This window comes from Chiloscyllium plagiosum, unplaced genomic scaffold (assembly GCF_037043375.1).
Source record: "Chiloscyllium plagiosum isolate Xiang-an unplaced genomic scaffold, Cpla_swu_hap1 HiC_scaffold_18, whole genome shotgun sequence".
Taxonomy (NCBI): Eukaryota; Metazoa; Chordata; class Chondrichthyes; order Orectolobiformes; family Hemiscylliidae; genus Chiloscyllium; species Chiloscyllium plagiosum.
The window spans coordinates 24,777,857-24,796,016 of NW_028270156.1; the positions used below are offsets into that span (position 1 = coordinate 24,777,857).

Sequence of the window (18,160 nt, forward strand, 5' to 3'; positions counted from 1 at the left end):
CTTGTTACCAATTTTAAAATATATTAAAATGTGACTGAAATCGCATTCTAGAGGGGTCAGGTCTACTAATCTGGGCAATGAAAGTTAAAGTTCGAAAAATTAGCTAGCAGACATGCAGGAAACATAGTGGCAGAGCAGGCTCAAGGAGCTGAATGACATGTAATAAGCTCAGCTGATCCAAATGTATTTCTGAACTCCACCACAGGAGGAAAGATGCTTTCCACTTTTAGTGTCAAGGCTATTCATAATCTTAAACACTTCAGTGTCATACAGCACGGAAGCAGACCCTTTGGTCTAACCTGTCTATGCCAAACAATCCCAAACTGAACTCATCCCACCTGCCTGCATTCCTCCAAGCCTTTCCTATTCATGTACTTTTAAAACGTGCAAAACATTTTGTATTTGTACCCACATCCACTTCCTTGGGAGGTTCATTCCCCACACAAACCACCCTCTAGAGAAAATTCACCTTTCATGTCTTTAAGGTGAGAAGATAGATTTTAAAAGTTGTATCCCAGTCCTGATATACCCCATCCTAGGGAAAAAACCAACCACCATTAACTCAATCTATACCCCTCATTTTATAAACTTCTGGAAGGTTGCCTCTCAATCTCCTACACTGTAGGTGAAGGAAGTCCCAGCCCATTCAGTCTCTTTTGACTATTTTCCATACCCAACATCCTGGTAAATTTCTTCTGAACCCTCTCCCACTTAATATCCTTCCTATGCCTAGACAACCTGAACTGGACATCGTATTCCAGGAGACCTCAATGTCTTGTACAGCCTCAACATTACTTCCCAACTCATATTCACAGGACTGAACAAAGACAACAAACATGCCAAATGCCTTTTTAACCACTATCTACCTGTGACTCAATTATGTAATAGCACCCCTAGGTCCCTCTGTTCTACAACACAAGATCTTACCACTAATTAAATATGTCCTGCCCTTATTTGTTGTAACAAAATACAATACCTCACATTTATCCAAACTGAACTCCATCTGCAATTTTTCAGCCCATTGACCATCTTAGAAAAGCTTTCACCATCTGCCAATTTTGGTGTCATCTACAAAAACTTACTACCATACTTATGTTCTCACCCAAATCATTTTTGTAAAAAAAAAAGCCCTAGAAATAACTTCGCTAATTAGTCTACCATGCAGAACTTTGTCAAAAGTTTTACTAAAGTCCAGTCAAGCCAGCACTCCAATTCCAGTAGAAACAAACCCAGTCTCGTCTAAACCCCAAAACTACCCACTCATTCTAGGAATAAAATCTAGAACCTCCACATTTACAACAACTTGTCAAAGGAAACCAACAGATGGTATTCAAGATGTGGCCTTGTTCCAGTGAAGTGTAAAACTTACATAAAATTTCTCTTAAGGACAGCATCCCATTGGACAACTTAATCACTTACTGTACCTTGATACCAAATTTTAGCAACTCATGCACAAGAACACCTCATCCCTCTGCACATTAGAATTCTGCAGTCATTCTCCACCTTAAGTCAAAATCAAGAACTCTGCCTCTTCGGTCTTTCCACCAAAAGTAATGAGAGCCACAACTTTTCATTTTCCATTATACTTTGGCCAGATTTTGTCTTATCCCTCAACATCAATATGCAACCTTTTTCCATTTTCTTCACAACATTTTGTTACCAGTCTTAGATGTTGACATTGTAACTAAATTTGCAGATGATCAAGTCATTGATGTATGCAAACAAATGAGGCCCCAAAACATCCGGACAACTTATAACCTGCCAAGCACCTCATTTATACATATGCTATTTTCAGCTAGCAAATCTTCTATTCATGTTAATGACGCCCTTTACATTATTAAAATATTTTTCCACAATAAGTTACAGCACCTTATCAAAACACCATCTGGAAATCAAAGTATATATCTAGACCAGTTTCCTTTTAATCCTCAGCACTTGATCCTTTCCTCTAAGGATTGGATAAAATATGAATTTTCCTTACACCAAATAATGAGGCATTTGATTAATTTTAATAACCCAGCTAAAAACCTCCTTAACCAACCACAACATCGTGAAAAAAAGTGTTAAACTAACTGGCCAATTGTTTCCGGTTTTCTGCCTTCCTTTCTTGAAAGTAGTTCTATTTAGTGGTTTATTTCACTCATTTACTTTAAAAGTTACATATTTTATTAACCTTACTAGTTACCATATGTTGGGTCTTAGGAATAGAATACAGCTTAGTCAGTGACATCCTCACCAAAACTAAAATTTCTCCTCTAGCAAAACAATAATTCCTGGAGGCTAAGTTAAACACAAGCAGCAGAGCATCTTTCCCGTCATTAAGGGAATGCTGTACATCCAAGTCACCCAACTTCAGCACTACCGTAATTCACATGACATTGGCTAAATTATGCAAACCCAACAAAAACCATTTCTGACCCAGTTAGTGAGGAACCAGTTTGTGCTGCTTCTTGGATTATGCCCCAACACCAATGAAAATAATGTTTTCACAAGTTTTCAAAATTTAAATGGTAGATTTCAGTTAAATACCAAGACAAAAAGCACAGACTAATACTTTTTTAAAAAAAAAACACCCTAAGTGGCAAGATTTAGTCCAGCTTAGAACTAATCATGCAAAAATGGACATCACAGCAGAAACAAATTTAGCACAGATCAGAAATAGGTTCTACAAGGAGACACTTGATAGGGTCAAGAACAGCAAAGATTGCAGGGAACGGGGCATAACTAGGAAAGTTGGATTCTAGATCTTGCACTCCAGATAGTTGGAGACAAGGTTGCCAATGGAGCAGAGAAAACAAATTAGCACTTTTTAAAGCTCAAACAATTAGAAAATGATATTAAAGTTTAGAATTTTAAAATTACAATCCAATAATTATGTATTCCCCTCCAAAAAAAGGGAAATCGTTTTGGATGTTGCCTATTTAACAAAGTTAGATTATGGGTTGCAAATAGTTTGACTTTACAAAAAGCAATGCACTTGAAGCTCAAGATTAACAAAAGAATTTCTTTCAAGTTAAATCCTGACCATTCCCTCACTTCCAGAATAGCAGGTACAAAGAAACAAAATCCCTCTGAAGAATGTTTTTTAAAGATGTTCAATATCACTGAATCCAGAAATACAATAGCATTAAATCACTTAACAGTGAAGAGAGTATAAGTGCTGGAGTCACGGAATGTCACAAGAACAAAAATAGAAAAACTACTTTCATTTACATAGTGCATTTAGTGATTGGTTGTCTCAATGTTTGATATCCAAATATGCATTTTTTGAAGGGTAGTCATTTATGATCAGAGGACATGATTCAAATCCCACATCTGGGAAGCTTCAATTCAAAAAGACAATCAGTCTGGAATAAGAAACTAATACCAGTAACTATCTATGAAACTATTGGGTGTTGTAAAAACACATCCAGTTCAATCTCATGTACATTTTTAGGAAAATACCCAATCTAATCTGTACAACTCAAATGATTAAATCTCAACAGGTTCTCTGATGTGGCCTCATCGTACTGGAGGCAGTTCACTATACTTCGTGAAATGAATACTGGCCTTTTCAGCAACAATCTTGTGACAGTGAATAAAAATGTTGTCTCCACCCAAAGATCTAATTTCCTCCCTAAACCAGTCCAAACACTTTAGTAATCTTTTGGTCACTTGACCAAACATCTCACCCAATTTTGAATTGCTTGAGAAGCACCATAGAATGCTTACTAAGATTAAAAACAGGATGCAAATTGCTTTCATATACATTTGGACATCTCTAACATCTAACTTTAGACTATATTGCCATTCCTTAACAGTCACTGGTTCAAAAAAAATCTTGAAACCCCTTTCTAATTACACTAGCTGAACTAGTTGTTCAAGCTAGCGAGCTCACTGCCACTTTCAAGTCAGGATGAACACTAATGGCCAACCAGTGATGTCCACATCCTATGCAAATAGTACAGGAAGTTCCTGGTAGAATGCAGGGAACATTGTTTCAAGTAGGCGTTACACAGGAGCCAAGTGTCCAAATGCTAACTATTTATTTTGATTAATGGCCTCACTCCAAATCAAATTATCTCCAGTAAACACAGGAACAGTATTTTGTTGTTGCTATAACATGCTGTATAATAACCCAACATGGGAGTGGAACAAGTGAAAAAAACTAGAAATTCCTGCTATGTTAGATGCTCATCCTTAATGATGCATATCCTACATTTCAGGGAGAATATTCATTCAAAAATGAAGTTATTCATCATACCAAAGGAACCAATAAAACAAGATCAGAGATTATAAAGAAAGAGGTAGCCAATTTCAAACTTGACTGATCTGGGAAACTATTGCCACCCATTCAAGTGAATTGTTAGGGTGCCCAATCAATTCTCAACCATACTTTTGGAATTATATACACAGGTTGTATACACCCTGTTTATTCATGTAATCCTAGTGGAGATGCATTGATTGCAAATGTTGCAGTTTTTCCTGAAACCATATGGTTATATTTAATTAACAAAGCCTGGATAGGAGGTCAAAGAGCTGGGGCACAATTGCAGCTTGGGCCACCAGGGTTAAAGTACCACTTAAATACCAGTCTGCAAATTCTAGTATTAGCCACCACCCTTAAGCACTGAGACAAAAGAAATTACATGCTCAAAAGAATCAGAATCCACTTGGCCTGTGTTCACACCAATCCACTAAACAGCATTCCACCCAGACAATCCCCTACCCTATCCCTCTAACCCTACCTCCTGCAGAAGTGAAGAGTGCACTTGTCAAACACTACAAAGTCTTGAGACAGAAAACCCCAGGGCCTTGATCATAGCTGGTGACTTCAACCAGGCTACCCAAGAACATGCTACCAAAAATACCAATCAACATGTCTCCCGTCCCACCAGAATTCCAATCCTTGACCATTGCTATATAAACAAAAATGTCTACTGCTCCATACTATCCACATTTTGGCAAAAAAAATTCACATCACAACACTGAGGCTTTTCCTGGCTTACAAGGAGCAATTGAAGCACGAGGTCCCAGTACAGAAAGTTGTGCAGTATTGGTCTGAGGCAACAGAAGGGCTTTTTAAGGGTCAGCAGACTGATCCAAATTCAGGAACTCAGGAGCCATCCTAAATGTGTGTGTGCGTGCATGCGCGCAAGACTGCATGCCAACATTAATCTGCATGTTCCCCAACCTGAAATCATGGATGAACTTGGAGATCCATGTCCTACTGAAGTCCACATCTGAGGTACACAAAAAAGAAAACAGGCAACCTTGACTATACAGGAAACCCAAGTATGACCTTCGTAAGGCCAGAAACACCGAGAGGCAACACCAAACTCAGCTCGAGACAGATCGACTTCCATAATTATGACTGCTTTGAGGGGTTAGTCATAGCTTACATGAACTTCAGCTGACTGAACTGCCTTAATCCTTTGCAGTTTGCACATTAGACACTATCTCCCTAGCCCTACAATCATCCATGGAACATGTGGATAACAAAGTTAACAAAGTCAGACTCCTACTTATTGACTACAGTTCCAGCTTCAAGACCATAGTTCCAAACAAACTCATCTCTAAACTCCAAGACCTGTCTCAGCTCCCTCATCTGTAACTAGATCCTCAACTTCCTGATTGCAGTCTATGGGTCAGGAATAGAAAAAAGTGTCAACACCTCCACTACATACCTCAACACCAGTGCCCTGCAAGGCTGCATACTCAGCCTCCTCTACTCCTTATCACTATTACTGTGGCCAAATTGCACCCCCAACTCCATTTACAAGTTTGCTGACACCACCATTGCAAGTCCGATCACAAACAATGATGAGACAATACAGGAAAGAGTGCTTAGCAGCATGGTATAAAAATCAACAATATCTCCATCAGAAAGGAGCTGGTCATTGACTTCAGGAGATTGATTGGTGGGCATACCCTTGTCTGCATCAATAGGAGAGAGGTGAAAGGAGTCAAGAATGTTCACTCCCAGGACCTTGACAATCAGTCCTGGTCCACCAGTGTCAATGAGTCAAAAAACTACAATGTCTGCTTCCTTAGGAGGCGAAGGAAATTTGGCATATCCACAAGGACTAGTTTTTATACAGGCACCAAGCATCCAAGCAGGATGCATTATAGCACAGTACAGCAATTGCTCTGCCCAAGACCATAAGGAACTGGAGTCGTGAACACCACCCAGTCCCATCACCCAAGCCAGCCTTTCATCCATAGACTCCATCTATATGTTTCCTGCTGCCTCAGGAAAGCCACCAATGTAAACAACCCCTCCCACCGTGGTTATACACTCTGCACTGTACAAAGTGCATTAGGATAGCAGAACAGTTTGCCTGTATAGCACAAAACACCACTTTTCACTATATCTCAGTACATGTAACAATAAATCAGTGACTTAGTCTACACATCTCTGGACACTAATGGGCAATCTATCAAGTCTAATACACCTAACTTGCACATTTTTGGATTGTGGGAGGAAACCCAATAAGAATGTGCCCAAGGCTGGAATCAAATCTGGTTCCCTGGCACTGCCAATCAGAGCCACCATTCTGCCCTAAAAAAAGGGTGGGTGAGAATGGCATTTCCCAGTTATGAATAGGGCTAAGCTATACTGGTTCTAATAGTAGACCAACCTAAACATCATTAACTCAAATCTGATTTCCAGCATCTGCAGTAATTCTAACAGTGCTAGAGAAACTCAGCTGGTCTGGCAGCATTGTAGAGAGGGACACTTTAGAGTTCAGGATAACTCCACTTAAGAACTGGATTGGATTCTAAATGCTCACCCTGCTTCTCTTCACAGATGCTGTTAAGCCTGTGGAGTTTATCCAGCATTGTATCATTAATTTAATGCTATCTTAAATGCGGTTAAGTGGAGTTGAAATGCCCAGCCATGATTGAATGGCGGAGTGGACTCGATGGGCCGAATGGCCTTACTTCCACTCCTATGTCTTATGGTCTTATCTTGGGACCAATTCAAAGTGTCAACTCGTGCAGTTTGATGGTTTCCATTGAAATAATCAATCGACACTGATGAGACCTGTTAAATGTATCTCAACCAATTTGCGGGACCTTTGTGTTTGTAAATTTTTTGAGTTGCCCTTAATTACAACAGTGACTACATCCTCTAATGTCGCAATGTGCCTTACAGAAAATCAATGTGTAAAGCATACTGCCCAAATTCAAGGGATAAGTTAGCCAGTGTCATCCAAAACATCCAAGTTTCAACCATCAAAATCTTTGCCTAGCTCAAGGCAGGCACTCAACAAGAGGATGACAAAAAGGGAATGTTTCAAAGACTCCCTGAAGGCTTCCCTCAAAAAAAAAAACGTCAACACATGGGAGACCCCCATTCAGAAGAAACTGACTTGGAGGAAACTGAAATGAATTCTGAGAACACCTGATGCCAAGAGGAAATAAGAAAAAAAAAAATAATGAAGGAATGCCAAGAATCTCAAAGCCAAGGACTAAATTCCACCTCCCAGAAACACCTATAAAAATGTGTCATCAGAGGCTGCTCTAGGACTGGGCTCAGCTGTACAAGGACAGAACCCAGGACCAGTGACATGGAACTTTCCAGGTGGACAATCATACTCATCAGCACAAGACTGCCAATGACTAGCCAGTGCATTGCAGATGGCTACTCTGTTTTTTTTTTGAAAAAGTGCCTTGAAATATATAAACGGCCTTGATATAATGATATTTGAACAATTAAAACTTCAAGAATCCCAGAATTTAATTGTTAAACACAGAACTTCAGGGTGTCACTTTGATGTTGAAAGGTTTTACAAAACCTTTCAAAATGTTACAGCGGTCTAACTGGTCCAACTCTCCACAAATACAGACCACAATTATTCTAAAATTGTAACGACTTTAGCTGTTTGTTCCAGTACCAATTTTACAGTTTTATGACATTACTGTTCCACTCCTGGTCACTGCAAATTGTTGCCATTAGTGAAATGTGTTACAATTAAGAGTCATACTTACCAAGCAGCTCTGCAACTCCTGTATGTATGTCAAAGAAGTCATTGGTGAGAAGAGGCTCTTTGGTCTGACTGTAATACTTAGCAATAGCATCAAAAAACACCACTTTACACTGGTCTATATCAGAGGATGGTTCTGGAAGATTCCTGCTGATCTCCACTACTGAGAGGTCTGGGAGGAACTCCAACAAATCGACTGCAGATGACAGCCAATCATCTTCCCTAACAGGTGAAAAAAAATGGAGTGTTAAATAATTTGATTAGATTACATTACATTACAGTGTGGAAACAGGCCCTTCGGCCCAACAAGTCCACACCGACCCGCCGAAGCGCAACCCACCCATACCCCTACATTTACCCCTTACCTAACACTACGGGCAATTTAGCATGGCCAATGTACCTGACCTGCACATCTTTGGATTGTGGGAGGAAACCGGAGCACCCGGAGGAAACCCACACAGACACGGGGAGAATGTGCAAACTCCACACAGTCAGTCGCCTGAGGCGGGAATTGAACCCGGGTCTCCGGCGCTGTGAGGCAGCAGTGCTAACCACTGTGCCACCATGCCGCCCACAAATCTTTAAAGACAAAGTATTTTCATGGCAAAATATTAGCTCAACAGGATCCAGCAGTATTTTTCTTTTGTGCTTCTGTGCATGTTGTCTTAAGGTTTCCCCCCAAGCCAGTTTTTAAATTTTCACCCTGAAGAGATTTTCACTGACAACTCTCCAGTACTTTACAAGAGGCAGCTCTTCATGGAAACAGACATGAATAGGTTGTTTGCTCACCTTCAGCTGAATCAATGACCCCCACTTAGGAGGAGGGGGGGGCAGGGAAGAGCTGCATGTGACCACCACCTCATCTCTCACCAGCCTGACTAGAATATACATTGTTCCTTCATCACTGGACTGGTGTACTTCACAGTACCAAGGGTGTACCTACAGCCCACTTACGACAGGTCAATAAAAGGTGACTAACAATCACCTTAATGGGCAACTAGGTATAGGCAGTACATGGTTTCAAAAACAGTGGCATGCAGGTGTCATTAGTACACTATCAGATGTCCTTTCAGGAAAACAGCAAGCATAAACCTTGCCCAACTGCATCCCCAACACCACCCTCACCATAAGTAAATGCACCAAAATGCAGCCATAAGCAAGGGAATGCTGAGAATTAAGGATGTTGGGGGGGGAAAAGGAAAGAGGTGGTACAATATAGTCAGATAGATGCCTGAGATGAGAAGCATCATGTGAAAGCTGGAAACTACTGCTGAATTGAGATTGCTCAAAACTCTGGTGTAAAATCCACAATAGAAACAAAACGCCCAGCCCATCCTCTAAGCCTAGCTTTCTGCTTCACCAAGCCTCCTCTCCATCCTACATCAGCTCCTCTTACTCCTTTCTCCAACTAACTTCCATGAACCAGGAACAGGTGGCAGCTATTCGGCTCCTTCAAACAGATGCCATTCAATGCAATCAAAACTAATCTGACTAATCTTAAATCTGCATTCCTGCCTACCCCTACTAAACTTTTGTTCCCTATGTTTAACCAGAATCTAACTAACTGTCTTAAAATATTCAAAAGGACTGTTTCCACTGCCTTTTCAGGAAAGGACAGTTCCAAACACTTATGACCATCTGGAGAGATGGTTCTTTGGAACGAATTTCAATGCATTTAAAATTTCTTAAGCTAGACAATACTGTCCACAATATTCAAAATGCAGAGTCATCCACACCCTGTACAACTGATGCACACCATTCCTACTTTTGTAATCAGTTTCCCTTACATTCTATTCACTTCCCTAATTACTTGCTGTACCCACATTACTTTTGTAAGCAAAGCATGAGGACATCCCAATCCTACCACAATTTCACTTGAGAATATATTACTTATTCTTATTAAATAAAATGGCTAACTTCACATTTTCCCACATGTGTCTCTGCTCACTCACATAGCCTATATTACTCTTGCACCCTATCAAATTTACCCATGCCTTCCATCACTTACTTTAGATCATGACTTAAACTGTTAAGGTTCCAGCATAGCTCATTATAAGCTTGTCAAATAGAAATTGCCCCAGTTATTCCTGCTAGCTAGCCAATGTTTTATCAAGGCCAATATGATGCCCCAATGCCTGAGCTTTTGTTTGCAGTAACCTTACCAAATGCATTCAGGAAATGCAAGGAGAGAATGTTAAACAAGATTTCCCCTTCACACAACCTTGATAGCTGCCCAATTACCTTGAACTTATCCAAAGCCATGGTTTAGCTCCTTTAATAATAGCTTCTAACATTTTCCTACGGCAAATGTTCAGCCCATCATTTCCTGCTTTGTCTGTTTCCCTTGTTAAAGGAAAGCACTGCATTTGTGGCCTTCCAACAGAATGGGACCAAGCCCCACCTAAAGGGAATTTTAGAAAATTAAAACTAATTCAATCAATTCTCACTAGTCACTTCTTTTAAGACCCTAGGATACAATCCATCAGGACCCTGGCACTTAGCCTACCGTCCCAACAATTCACTCAGTATCACTTCTCCAGTGATTGTTATTTGCTGGAATTCCTCCCCCCTCATTTTCTGATTTCGTATATCTGGGATAGTATTTGTACACTACATAGCAAGAACTTATGCTTGTTCAATTCATCTGCCATTTTAGTTTTTGTTTACTAAAATTCCAAAGTTAGTTCTACAGAAAGTAAGTCACTATCTCTAAATACTCAAACCATTCCCCTATTTCTGGCTGGCTCTCATTCTACACACAGCAGAGTCTGTTTTGACTTGCCTTTTGCTTTTTTAAAAAAGCATGGATTCTATCTATAAGCTTTCTAGTCAATCAGTTGACAAGGTGTCCTGTAGGATTCTACCCCTTTTGAAATGCATCTATACCATAGATCCTAAAATATCCTCTTAAGTCTGCCAGTGTCTGTATTGACCCCTGAACATAATACAACACTTCATTTTAGTTTATTTAATATCCTGTTTCATTCACGTTTTTAAAAACACCTCAGACCATTCCCCTAAAAACGGTTCAATCACATTTTAGACGCTGTTACCCAAGGATGTCTTCACAGGAAGTTATCAATCCTAACTTTCCTTAATTGATTCAAGAGATTTAGTGTTGCTGGCTGCACTACAATTTTTCATCCTTAAATCACGAGGTTGTGGTAATGGTGAGCTACCATCTTGAACTACCAGAGTCTGTTTACTACAGGTAGAACCCATTCTATTGAGGGAGTTCCAGAACTTTTACCCAACAACACTAAAGAATAGTGATATATTACCAAGTAACTTGGAAGGGACACTTGTAGACGGAGTTTCTACATATCGGCAGAACTCATCTCCTTGATGGATGCAGTCAGGGGTTTGGAAGGCACTAAGGATTCTTGAAGATGTTCTGCAATGAAGCTTGTTGATTGCATGTACTGCTAGAGTAGTGGAGTGGGGAGTATTGTGTCAACTTAGCAACATTGTCTTGGATGGCATATCAAGCTGGAGTGTTGAAGCTGCACCTCATTAGGTAAGTAGATGTATTCCATCATATTTTTGACTTGCACCTTGTAAACAGCAGGAAAGCAAGTTTTTTTTGGGGGGGGTGGGGTGGTGAGGGTTACTGGCTCCAAGATTACAAGCCTCTGGCCTGCTCTTGCAGCCACTACTATTTGGCAAGCTCAGTTCACCGATTTGTCAGTATTAACCCCTGTCTTTAGTGAAGTATTCTGTAATAGTTGTTTCATTGATGTGTCATGGGTGATGGTTAGATTCTTCCCTGTGGCAAGAATATTACTTGCTAGTTGGCCGTCCAAACCTGGATGTTTTTGCAGCATTTATACATAGAATGTTTCATGAAGATAATGCTCAACACCAAATGAGCATCCACAGTTCATTGTGGAATACCAGCCGTCATGTAGCCATGTCCTGGTTAGTTCCAGAGCACGCTTTTTCAGGCAACTATCCCAAAAACAGACTATGAACTAACTTTGCCCAGCTGACTTAAAATCTCCCATAATCATTATAGCTTTGTTAAGCTCATTTCTTCTGTTACACTACTTTGGGAGCCTGTTTGTCACTTGTGGCATATTTCTCAAATTATTCTAGCTAAATGGCTTTTACGTCCTGGTTTCCTGAACTAGGATCAATCCCTTTACCATGTTAATACCAGCAATCCAAAATATGCAGGTTAGGTGAATTGGTCATGCTAAATTGCCCTGTGTAAGGTACATTAGTCAGGGGAAAGTGGGCATGAGTGGGTTACTTGGAGGGTCGGTGTGGACTTGTTGGGCCAATGGCCTGTTTCCATAGTGTAAGGAATCTAATCTAGTATTGGAGTCACCTCTTAAAGTTTCCTATTATTCATAAATGCTCTGTACCCTCCAGATCCCAATCCTTGTCATTCTACAGCCATGTATCTGCAATAGCTACCAGATCGTCAGTTCTATTTGTGCCATATTTTATTTTGAATGAAATCTGCTGAGCCTTTAGTTTTTTTTTACATTGAAAATTCTAGTCTTATTTGCTGGTTGAGAAATTTGTTATTGTCTATTTCCTCAGACTGTTTATCATTTCCTGGGGCTTCACATGACTTTCCAAATTTGATCCCTTGTCCCCATTTAATTTAAAAGCCTCAGTTTTCCAGCAGGCAAGGAAAACAGTCCAGCACAACTCAGATGAAGACCATCCCATTGGGGTTCTCACTCTTTCCCCAGTTAAATCAAAGTGTTATTATGTTACTTTTCTGGTTACAAACTCCACATTCTGATCAGTCTTTGGGTAAAGTTTCCAAAGTCTTTATTTTGGACTCCACAAATGGAACCATCTTCGACTGAACATTAATTCAGTCTGGGACAACACTACTATCATAGGGCAAGCCAGACAGAACAGCCAGGGAATTCTTAGAGGCATGGCATTCATCCACAAACTCCATCAACAAACACATCGACCTGGACCCAATATACCAACCACTACAGCTGAAACTGAAGCGGCAGGGACAGACCACTATAAACACCGGAGGAAACATCAAAAAAGCGCTTTGCAGGAGGCTCCCAAGCACTGATGTCACCTAGCCAGGGGACAAAACGTTTGCAACAAAAACTTCCAGCTCGGCGAACAGAACCACAGGAACCATCTTCCTTATTACTTAGCCCAAACATCTCAAAAGCCCATTAGCTTAACACTCAGCCATATTTGCCAGAGAACCTCAGTCCATCCAGCTTTCTTGATATTACAACTTCTCAGCTATCATCCTTAGTCTATGCTATCTTCTCGATAGAGTCATAGGGTACAGCATGGAAAAAGACCCTACGGTCAAACCCATCCATGCCGACTGGATATCCCAATCCAATCTAGTCCCAACTGCCAGCACCCAGCCCATATCCCTCCAAATCTTCCTATTCATATACCCATCCAAATTCCTCAAATGTTGCAATTGTACCAGCCTCCACTTCCTCTGGCAATATTCTGTATTATGCAGACTAAGATTCTATATGCATTCAGTGCAAGGACTTTAGTTCAGCTAAGGACACCACTGATAATACTGAACCTCTTACAGCACTTTTTCATCCTTGAGGTGGACATATAATCCAGATCACTATTTACATTACACTTAAAAAGTTTAGTCCAATAGAGCTGCAAGACAATTAGATTTGAGTATTTAAGTGTTAATAAATCAATCCCTCTTCTATACAAATCTCAATGTTTTCTGAAAGTGTGGCACATACATAATGCTAGGTTACATAGTTACTTCAAAAATGTTTAAGGTAGTGCTGGGTAAAGATCAGTTTGACATGGTAAATTACAAATTGTTCCAGTCAAACTACTAGTATTATAGAAAAATTGCCACTCGGGAAGGAGATCAGATTAAAGGTTAATATCAGAAATTTCATCCTTTCCCCAAGAGGCTCAGAAAGTGCACAAAATAAGGGATTTTTTTTTTTAAAAAACACACCTATTTGTGGGATGTGGGTGTTGCGAGCTGGTCCCTTGTTGCCTTTAAGGTAGTAGTCAAATATCTCTGAACCATTGCAGTCCACCTGCTCTGGGTTGATCCACAACACCATTATGGAGGATAATCCAGGATTTTGACAGGTGACAGTGAAGGAACACCAATATATTTCCAAGTCAGGATGGTGGATGGTTTGGAAGGGAACTTGATGGTAGTGGCATTCCCATATTTGCTGCCCTTGCCCTTCTAGATAGGAGGGGTCATGGGTTTGGAAGGTGCTGTCTGAGGATCTTGGGTGAATTTCTGCCGTGCATCATAGAGGGAGTGGATGCAGTGCCAATCATGTCGTTGGGACTACACTTATCCAGGCAAGTGGAGACGATTCCATCACATTCCTGACATGCACCTTTTGGATGGAGAACAGGCTTTTGGAAGTCAGGTGGAGAGTTACTTGCCACAATATTCGTAGCCTCTCACCTGCTCTGAAAGCCAGTGGCTATTGGCGGCCCCGTGCGTAAAGTGTGCAAGCCAAACCCGAACTGTTCAATCCGTCTCAATCCAGACCCAGACGGACGAGACTTTACGATTTGTTCCGGCCAGGTTGTCCTCGGGCAGGCACGGGGACACCGATAATAGTGCCCAGAACAGTACTACGGAAATTCGAATGGATAGGCTGAGAGAGAAGGCCCCTCTACAGCGTAGTCCACTCAAGAGCTGGACAATTTTTAATTCGAGTTTTAAAGGGCCATTTAATTTTAAGTGTAGCAGAGTTCTGGAGAGCGAGGATGAGAGAGGGGATGAAAGGATTGTCCATCCAATAAGTGTAGAGAAACCTGAGGAACTAGAAATAATTGTTAACTACCCCATAGACGATTTTAAGTGTAAATATTGTAAGAATGTTTATAACACAACGGGGGGTTTTAGGAAACATCTTAAAATATGCAAAGGGATTAAGGCCATTAGGATAAGGTGCAGTAAGTGTAGCTGGGAAGGGAGCTACCAGGCAGTGGCTTGCCATTTTTCGAAATGTACCAAGGGGGTTATTGATAATTTAAATGTTGAGATCGATGCTAGTGTGAATATTGGTAATAGTAATGTGGAGATGGAATTGAAAAAGTATTTATGTGATCTATGTCCCTCAAGATTTAGTACAGCCAGAGGCCTTGGGCAGCATGAGCGGCATGCACACCCTAATTTGAGGAATGAGAAGAGGAAGATTAAGAGCAGTGAAGGTAGGAAGAAAGAGGGTAGTAATGAGAATAGTAGGAAGGGTGTGTGGTCAGCCGAGGAAGTGAATATGTTGCTAAATTTAGAGTTAGAATTTGCTGGCAAAAGGAATATTAATAAATTGATTGCGGAAAGGTTAGGATCAAAGACTGCAAAGCAAATTTCAGATAAAAGGCGGCTGTTAACCAAGAAAACTAAAATGAATGATAAAAAGACTGAAGTAGATGAAGAGATATTACTGAATAGTAATATGGATGAGGAAGAGGAAAGTAACGAGATTGTGGATAGGTCACAGGAAGGAATAGATAGTACCCATAACGATGTTAACAACTTGGATTGCCCGGAGGGATCAGTGGATGAACTACTTAGTTTAATTGAAGTAAACCTGGGTAGGAATAAAAAGGGAAAAAATGAGTATGAAAGGATTATGAAGATGATCCTAAATAAGATAGAGAAGAAGAATAAAGAAAACACTAGCAATAAGACTAAACAGAATAAACGGACAGATGTTAAATCAAAGGATAGTGAAGTAAGGAAGAATAAGAAGGTTAATGGTGCAATAAGTAGATATGGTAAGAAAAAAGGAAAGTTTAAAGAAATGCAGGTCCTTTTTAAAACAAAACGCCAATACTTAGCTAGAACCCTAATGGGGGCTCCGGGTAGAAGTAAGTGCCCCTTAGAAAAGAAAGATTTAGAAGACTATTTTAAGGGTAAATTAACAAAGGTCAATGAGAAGAATAATTTGAGGGGCTTTGCCAAGTATAATAATCAGATAGAGGAATCCCAGTTTGCAGTTCTAACGGGACTGGTAGTGGTAGAAGAAGATGTTGACTGTGCCATTAAGGCGATGGACATCAAGACTGCTGCGGGTCCCGATGGGATGACAATGGGAGACATTATTAAAATTTTTTAATAAGGACAATATGCTGCTGCCAAGACTGTACTCAATCTGGGTGGCCTCGGGCAGGATACCAGATCAGTTGAAGATTAGTAGGACCGTACTTATCCCAAAAAGTAACAACGAGGAAGAACTATTAGATATTAACAACTGGAGACCAATCACTATTGGTCCAATGTTACTAAGAATTTTTACCAAAATTATGGCTAATAGATTGAGTAAGGTTATCAATTTGAATAAAAGACAAAAAGGATTTATGACGGGAGTCCCAGGGTGCGAGGAGAATATTAAGATTCTAGAAAATATAATAAAGGGGGCAAAATATAAGAAGAAGGATCTTGCAATAGTTTTTGTAGATTTAGCCAAAGCCTTCGACACAGTGGGACACAAACTGATTGTGACAGCTCTTAGAAGACTCCAGCTCCCGGGAGTGTTTATACAACTAGTTAGGGATCTTTATGAAAATAATTTTACCCAGATCGAGGGTTTTAATTGTAAAACCGACAATATTCCGATTTTATGCGGGGTTAAGCAGGGCGATGCTTTATCGCCAATTTTATTTAATATAATTATGGACCCGCTGATTAGTACGATTGAAGAGAAACAAAAGGGGATATTCCTGGACGAAGGTGGGAAGGATTGCCATTGTGCAACGTTGGCATTTGCTGACGATATTGCCCTAATTAGTGAGATGTATGAGGGTATGGTATTTAATCTTAGATTAGTTGAAAGATTCTGTCGGAACACAGGACTGGAGGTTAATATTAAAAAAACTAAAGGGTTCTATTTTAGTCACAAGAACAAGTCCTTTATTTATAATGATAAGCCTAATTGGAAATTTGAAGATCGGGAGATTCAATTTATTGAGCCAGGGACCACTGATAAATATTTAGGGGCCAAAATTGACCCCTGGTTGGGGATTAGCAAGGTCAATTGGGAAAACCAATTAGAACTATGGATAGGGAACTTAAAAAGGTTCATCCCTGAAGCCCGTTCAAAAGATTGAAATTTTAAAAACATATTTTATCCAGAGGCTATTTTATTATTTGGTTTTATCAGAGGTTTCTCTGAATTATTTAAAGAGATTGGATGGTATTATTAAGAACGCGATCAAAGAAATCTTACACCTACCACAATCCATCACAGACGGCATTTTATATGCCAAGTCTCGAGATGGAGGCCTTGCCATAAACCGCTTAGCGATATTTATCCCGATTTCGATTATGAGCAAGTTTGGATCGCTGCTGAGGTCGGAAGATGGGGTGCTACATGCGTCATTTAAATTTGCCGGAAGTAGCTTGAAGGATCGAATGCGGAAGTTGAGTAAACTAAGAGTAATGGAAAACATCTGGAATCCAGAGATTATCTGTGGATCAGAGGAAAGGGATATCGTCGTGAATAGCGATGAAGACGAAGACGGTTTGGAAGAATACGGGAGCGCAAATTATGCAAATTGGAGAACGGTGGAGATGCAAAAGTGGATGACCCTCCCCTGCCAAGGTGCAGGAATTCATTATTATAAGAATGATAACATCTCAAATAGTTGGTTACAGAGGATACAGCACATGAAATCGTCTAAAGTGATAAGTTCGCTGCTATTAAGAGCTAACCTCTATCCAACGAGGGCATCACTGACGTATGGAAGGCCTTTCAACATCAAGAATTGTAGAAGGTGTGAAGAAACTTCTGAGACTGTTGCTCATATTTCTGGTTGGTGCCCCTTTGTAAAGAACATGCGAATAAAGAGGCACAACAGAATTGTAGAGGAATTAATTGGATTTGTAAGGAAATATGGATGGACAGTCTTTGTTGAGCCACGGATACGGGACAAGTCTGATAAACTGTGGATACCAGATATTGTCTTGCAAAAGGGTACGCAGTCCGTGGTGGTGGATGTAACGATAAGATCGGACTTTCAAATCAACTCCCTCGAGGAGGCTTGGGAGGAAAAGATTAGGAAATACGGACACCTTGATCAAGAGATAAGGAATTTAACCGGCAGTGGAACCGTAGTGTTTTATGGGTTTCTTATGGGCGCCCGAGGCAAATGGTTTGGAAAGAACTCTAACCTGATGAAGACCCTTGGGATAGAAAAATATAAAATGTTCGCTCGAAATATCTCAAACC

At 40.3% G+C, this 18,160-nt stretch overlaps 1 protein-coding gene across 3 annotated transcripts in view; it reads right to left on the reverse strand.

Annotated features, from left to right (window-relative positions):
• The window catches only part of depdc7a (DEP domain containing 7, paralog a), a 53,295-nt gene that overhangs the window by 18,496 nt on the left and 16,639 nt on the right, over positions 1–18,160 (reverse strand). For all 3 annotated transcript variants that reach the window (XM_087996342.1, XM_043705524.2, XM_043705525.2), the window contains exon 5: positions 7,975–8,192. In XM_087996342.1, the coding sequence (XP_087852468.1) occupies positions 7,975–8,192 (218 nt within the window). The remainder of the gene's footprint in view (positions 1–7,974; positions 8,193–18,160) is intronic.